Source organism: Solanum verrucosum, unplaced genomic scaffold (assembly GCF_900185275.1).
Source record: "Solanum verrucosum unplaced genomic scaffold, falcon-dt-bn FXZP01000187.1, whole genome shotgun sequence".
NCBI classification, from domain to species: domain Eukaryota; kingdom Viridiplantae; phylum Streptophyta; class Magnoliopsida; order Solanales; family Solanaceae; genus Solanum; species Solanum verrucosum.
This window is the reverse complement of record NW_026020413.1, coordinates 1,035,832-1,042,955: the sequence shown is the minus strand read 5'-3', so window position 1 is coordinate 1,042,955 and position 7,124 is coordinate 1,035,832. Positions and strand designations below refer to the sequence as shown.

Sequence of the window (7,124 nt, the reverse complement as noted above, 5' to 3'; positions counted from 1 at the left end):
GCTGCTTAGTGTACGTTTAATGCATCCTGGCATGATCCATTGGACACCAAAAATAACATGAAACATTGTCCAGAACTGTTTACTGATGGTGCAGTGAAGCGGTGGATGATTTACTGATTCATTGGCACTTGCACACAAAAAGCATCTGCTGCACAGAACAAGCTTCAGGAGTAGCGATCCAAGTGAAACATGTCGCCCTCAGGGATGCAATTGTCTTCCAAACTGTTCTCCATGGCCAGTCCTTGTGAATGCCTCCCATATTCCCGAAAAAATAATTATAACATACTTCGACAATAAACTTGCCGTCTTTCTGAATTTTCCACCACAGTGAGTCACAGACAGACCTGATCATTGAGAGATATAGCCTCCAATTTTACGTCTTCAAATTCCCAATTAACTCCAAAGAGTGAAAAGACTCCAACAAAAAATGAGAATTGCAATGGTCTATTATTTCCCTGGGATGAAAAACATTAGACAAATGATAAGTAGCCAAAGAACAAGTTTAAACTTGTAGCTCTATCTATACCCACATTAGTCATAACTCATAATAGCTACTAACCTTAATAGCGCCTTTACTAGCAAATAATGGTAGTTTTTATGTCATTTGGCGACAATTTAAGGCACTTCGTTTGAAAAATAATAAAAAAGGTAAGGCTTTGTAATGGAAGAACGATTCATCTTCCAGTGGAACACAAACAATAAGAAAATAGTAATGAAATCCTGAGTTCAAGAGCAAGATAGTTATTTCAATCTTAAACAAGGCACAAAAGAGAATAAGTATAAAAGCTTAGATACGAACTTAGTATCTGAAAGGACACAGCAGTTCATAAGATAACTTACATGACAAGTCCTATGCAGAATTCATACTGAAAAATCAGAATTCGTTTAGAAACAAAACTGTAAACTAGTCTTCTTTAACTTACTTAGTAAAATAATAATTATTATTAGTATAAGAAACGAAAATACATCCCAATATCACTAGTTTTTTTTTTTCTTTTTATGAAGATCATTGCATACCTTACAGTGACTACAAGCATAGTGCAAGATTTCCTATGTGATTATTCAATATTCTGCTGTGCCCATCTCACTAATTAAAGTAAAAATTACCGCCAATATAACACAATGTTGAAGTATAAGATTGGACACAAAACCCCTTTTCCGCATATCCTTGAAATAACATGTAAGGAATACATTAAAAAGTTATTGAAACAACTACAGTAGAGAATTGCATAAAAATTTCTACATCTTCAAAAGAAATCCCTTCCCTCCATCTCCTTAGTTGGTTGAAAATGGCAATAAAATTGTACATACCATTACTTTGGTAATAAAATTCTTCTTTATTTACCAAAAAAGGAAAAGTTAGGAAATTTTATTGTTCTAAAAATTCAATTCCCGAAAGATCATCCAGTTCTTTTGGTTCATACATAAAGCTCCAAAAAATTATATCCTAAAATAATTCAAATATTGTGTTGACCATCCATAATTGAATATATTCATACTATATGGTTCATTGACAGAAAGATAGATTGAACTTGTCAAAAAGACTGTTTGCATAACATTTTAAGCTACGGCAATTGTTATTGATTACCAAAATGATAGTACCTGAAGATAACTAAATAACACTCACAACGATATCCCTACACTTCAAAAGAGTAGCCCTAAAGGAACTCACATTATTTATCTGATTTCCAAAACATAGAAGAGTGGAAAAACAATCAAAATATCAAAAGTGATGTACCTCCGCAATAAGTGCCTGGAAAGCTCAAGCAACACTCTGGCTGCCATTGTTTCAGCTACTTCAACTGCATTGGATGTCGTCTCTTTTGCAAGGGTGAAAAGGAAATTTATAATAGTGGCAGAGTAAACGCGAATAAACCAAACCAAGCGAAAGAAATATTCACTGTTTTTTTCCCGAGTGAAGCTCTGGTATCATATGAAGGACAGAAGGATTCTTCCTTATAATCTTTACCAATAACTCGGTTGTAGTTGCATCAAATGAGAAGCCCCTTCCAACCATTTCCTTCATGAAAGATGTCATTTCACTAATTTTGTTGTACCTGAGAAATCCTTGCACAATAACATTGTAAGTGACATTGTTTGGAAAGCAACCCCTGTCTTCCATTTTTCTGAGAATATCTTTAGCTTCATGAAACAACCCTTTAAGACAAAATCCATTTATCATTACCGTGTATGTTCTAACATTCGGAAGCAATCCAATGAAAGAAAGCTTCTCAAAAATAGCATGAGCTTCCTCAAGTTTACCATTTTTGCACAATCCATTAGTGACAACACTGTAAAATGCAATACTAGTAACTTCTCTCTTTCTTTCCAACTTTTTAAAGAGCGACATAGCTTCTTCAACAAGCCCATACATAAAATAACCTTTGAGCAAAACGCTATGAGTGTGTATATCAAGCTCGGGGCCCGTAGATAGCATCTCGGCATAAATTTTTTCCACATCGCCAATTCTTCCAACTGCAAACAAACCTTGCAAGATAGTAGTGTAGGTAACTATATTAGACTTTAATCCCTTTTGGGAAATTTCACAAAACAATTGCATGGCCTCGGCCAATTTGTTTTTCTTACGGTATCCATTTATTAGTATGTTATAGCTAATAATGTCATGCTCAATGCACTTATCTATCATGATATCAAAAGTTCTCTTTGCTTCATCCAGTTGACCACACAAACAATATCCATCCATTATCGTATTGTAGGTGATTATATCAGGCTCTACACCTTTTCTGACCATGTGTTTCATTAATTCCTCAGCATCTGCAACTTTCCCTTCTTTACAAAGTCCATCTATCATTATGTTGAAGGTGCACACATCTGGACAAATATTAAGGTTCACGGCCATCTCAGAGACAAAATTCCTAACCTTTTCCCACTGTCCAAGCTTACACATACCATCAATCAATGAATTATACGTGACTACGTTAGGAGGAATTCCTCTCTGCTTCATCTCGTTCAAAAGAGTGATAGCAACATCAAAGTTTCCATCTTTGCAAAGCGCATCTATAACAATGGTGTAGATGAATATGTCAGGCTTAGGAAAAGTGTCTTCCTGTTCCATTAACCGGAGCAAACTTAAAGTCTTCTCCGTATGACCCCCTTTGCTAAGCCCATTCATGACGGTTGCATACATGACTTCATCAGGTTCACAAATCTTTTCTCGCACCAATTTTTTGAACAATTCAACGGCATTTTTGACCTTATTTTCAGCAAAGAATCCCCTAATTATTAGTGTGTTAAAGGCGACAACATTAAATGGAATACCATTCTTGAGGTAAATGGGTAATATAGAAAATGCACATTCAACACGATTCATCAGGCAATAGCTATTAATCACATTACTCAAAATGAATTCGTTAATTGGGATACCCAATTTGCGCATTTCTCGAAAAAGAGAAACAACAGCAGAATAATGCTTCATAATTATCATAGTCTTAAATAATTTAGAAAAATCGACAAGAGAAGGAAGAGGCTTCATTGTAACCATTTGCGTAAAGAGAATTACAGCTTCATCTAAACACTTGACATTCTCAAAATTGATGGGTAACCCAATTACATGGGATGAAGAATAAGGTCTAACAGAAAGGGAAGTAGTAAAGTAAGAGAGAAACGGAATACCATTGCACAAGTAACTCATACCAATTCTCTTCATCGATTGCTTCTCAATCTGCGCTAATTTTGCACAATTGTTGTTTGTTAAGCTGGCGGAGACGCACCTTCAATTTGTTTGCCTACTTTTTACTTTGGAGGGTTTTTGAAGATGTGTTGTTAAATTAAGGACCCTGTTTGGCTATGTCACGTGAAAAATCGAAGTTTTATTGCACACGTATGTTTTCTCAGAAATGGTAAAACTATTAAAATTATCTCAATAAGCAACCTTAATTGAGGATTAAAATGGTACTAAGACAACTTAAATCAATTTTTGAAAATATTGTATTAAAGGCCTACAATCTCTCAAAATATGGCTCAAGTCCTCTGCGGCCTCTTAAAGTTGTCCGAATAATTCATTTAGACATTTCAACTAGACCTGGTATCTATTGAACTGAACACCTCTACCAATCAAGATTAGAACTGTTTAAGCATTTTTTTGCCTACATGGCAAAACATTTGCGAGTCACGCAAATGGGGTGTGCGAATCTGTTTTTCTCCCATGTTTTTGCTTGCATTTAACTCCCCTAATGTTAAAATCTTAACGGTAATTTCTCTTCTTCCCCTAAATCCATTTTAGAACCCTAAATCCCCAATTTTCTCTTCTTTCTCTAAATCTCCAACATTTCTCTTGTTTATCTTGTTTCTCTCTTCTAATCAATTGTCTTTTATCAAATGTCGCAAAATTCTGTGAATATTAAGAAAGTTGATATATGTAAATGTGGTGATTATTGCCGACTGAAAACTTCGAGGACTCCATTTGAACCCAGGTCGTCGATTTTTTGGATGCAAAGCATCAAAGGTTTGTAACTATTCGAACAAAAATAATGTTATTGAATTATTCGAAAAATTAAAATTTTGTATATTTGTTATTGTTATGTGGTTTATAGGAAACTGGTGGATGTTGCTATTTTAGACGGATTGATCCGTCGCCTGAAAATGCTAATGAATCATCTAGATTTGTGTCATGGAATAGATTCATAGATGGTGAAAATCTGATTGATCGACTAAAGAGAAAAGTGAAAAAGCTTGAAGAAGAAAGGGATTCTTTGAAATTAAAATTGAATGAAAATGAAGAGAAGATGATGGTATTGAACAAGAAGCTCAAGGAAGTTAAACTCCAAAGGGATTGGAAAATGTCAAATTTAACTGATTTGTGATTGTTTTTCTTTGTCTGCTAACTATAAAATGGTTCTTTAATATGGTGTAGTTCATAGTAGTTCAAGATTGTAGTACTTAATTATTTAGTTTTGTAGTAGTTAGGAGGCTAATCTAGACCAACTAGTGTTGTACTTAATTGGTCTGTTTTGTAATAGTTAGGCTTATGTTAAGTTCATATTTTGTATCAAATTGAAAGTTTGAATGTGAATTGATCAGTCTCTTTTGTAACTTGCCTCTTTTCTGTAACTTGCCCTGTGTTCTGGAAAACCAAAGCAATTTTCCAAACCAATTAGTTCTGGGATAGAGTAGTCTTACATAAATGCATTGAGAGGTAGTCTAGTTGTTCAAAAATTGAGCTAATAACACAAATGTGTGGTTGAAAAATAGATAACACAAAGGCATGGTTGAAAAATACATAACACAAATGCATTGAGACCAGTGAAGGAGCCAGGAATTTCACGAAAATCCAAAAATTAAACAACAAAAACTCTTTTAAAAAGGGGGGAAAACTTGTTGCAAGTGAAATTTGCACACGCGAGCATTGTCTCATTAAAGATGTCTAAACACACATTCAAGACATCTTAAATCACTAGGCAATAACAACGCATTATGTCAAATGTGTCCAAAATATGTTATTTAATCACTTCGTGTATCATTTTACTTGTATATGCAGTATTTTTTCCAATGAAGGGTGTCCAATTAGACACCCTGACATACATGTGCCTATGCCCCTGATTGAGAGGTAGTCTAGTTGTTGTTCAAAAACCATTGTCTTGCTAACACAAATGCATGGCTCAAAAATAAATAGTCTTGCTAACATAAGGCATGATTCAAAAATACATTACATGAGTGTTCAAAATAAACTAAAGAGTAGATTGTCGAAGACCCTTTTAACATAGGCCAAAATCATAACAACTTTTCAAATGAACTACTTCTTGGAAGTTCTACAAGACCCTTTGTTTTTCTTGTTTGCTTTCATTTGTTGCGACTGTGAAATGTTGACTGCATCCTTTCCCTCCCATTTTAGGCCACGGGGTTTAAAGCCAATAACTATATTGGTTGGTGAAGCATTCTTCAATTTTGTTGGCCCGTGTAGAATCTTTTCACTTGATGTACCAGGTTGTAATAGAAGAAAGAAAGTGTAAGATAAGGTAAAATCATAATGTGGCTATCGGTATATACACCAAAATATAGTAAACATATTAAGTGAGCATACATTAAATACTTGAACTCTAGTTGTAAGATCAGAGTAAATACCAAAACTAGTTGTAGGCCTTCTGTTTCCTCCAGTAGCACCTGCAAATGAGGTAGAACTGTATGGTCTTTTGTGACCTGATAAATGTAGCAGTTGACTAGAAGAATTATCTCTTTCAGTAACAAATGGGGTCCCTCTTGCATTAGCTTTTTTTATTCTCAATCCTCTTCCAGTCCCAACTTGCACCCTTTTTTGAGGAGGTCTTGACACAGATATTGTGTCACCACAAATAGAGCTTAGTTGACTTGATTGTGTAGCTGCATATGTGGTTCTTGAAGTTGAGTGTGATGGACTCCCATTCTAGACTATATAGCATAAATAATGATATATGAATAACTTGTAAAACAAAGATTAAATAAAAATGAATTTTTAATTCTAACCTTACTCTTGTTTGAGTGGTTCTTGGCACAACAATGTTGTCACCACAAACAAAACTTTGTTAACTTGATTGTGTTCTAACCTATTGAATAGAAACAAGGAGATATTAACAACTTGTACAATAAAAATTAAATGCAAATAATTATGTAAATCAAATCTTACTCATGTTTGAGAATAACTTTGTTGACCTGAATTTCTCTGACTATCAGGTTGAGAAGTGCTCCCCCTCCCATATTATGTCACCACAAATAAAATATATGATTATAATATGTATAAACTTTAAGCAATTTACAAATGTGAATATGAATTATTACTTACTTTTGCACACACAACTTTGTTATGGCCAGTTTTTTTAATATGAAACATGTCATCTTTATTCCCTTTTTTGAAAGTTCACCATTTTTTTTTGGCTGATCCTTACACTTTCTTCTCTTCTTACCAAGTATGTCTGGCATTTTTCTTGATTTTGGAGATTCTATTGATGGATTTGTAGTTTCAGGCCACATTCTCATATTGGGAATAAGTTGGATGAAATGGTTATAGGCCTTGATAAATGTTTCTTTCTTTTATATCAGTGCTCTACATGTTGATCAGGATCACAAATAGCATGAGGGCAAGGAATACCTCTCCACATCCACAACCACAGTCACAGTGCTTCTTGTCCAAG

At 34.4% G+C, this 7,124-nt stretch overlaps 1 protein-coding gene across 1 annotated transcript; it reads right to left on the bottom strand.

Moving 5' to 3' along the window:
- Positions 1–1,897: 1,897 nt before the first annotated feature.
- LOC125840743 (putative pentatricopeptide repeat-containing protein At1g12700, mitochondrial) lies at positions 1,898–3,667 on the bottom strand. The gene has a single exon (XM_049519718.1). The coding sequence runs from the start codon at positions 3,665–3,667 to the stop codon at positions 1,898–1,900; it is 1,770 nt and encodes a 589-aa protein (XP_049375675.1).
- Positions 3,668–7,124: the final 3,457 nt, after the last annotated feature.

Coding starts and splice junctions, on each gene's coding strand:
- LOC125840743 (XM_049519718.1), bottom strand. CDS start 3,667: ATGAAGAGAATTGGTATGAGTTACTTGTGCAATGGTATTCCGTTTCTC.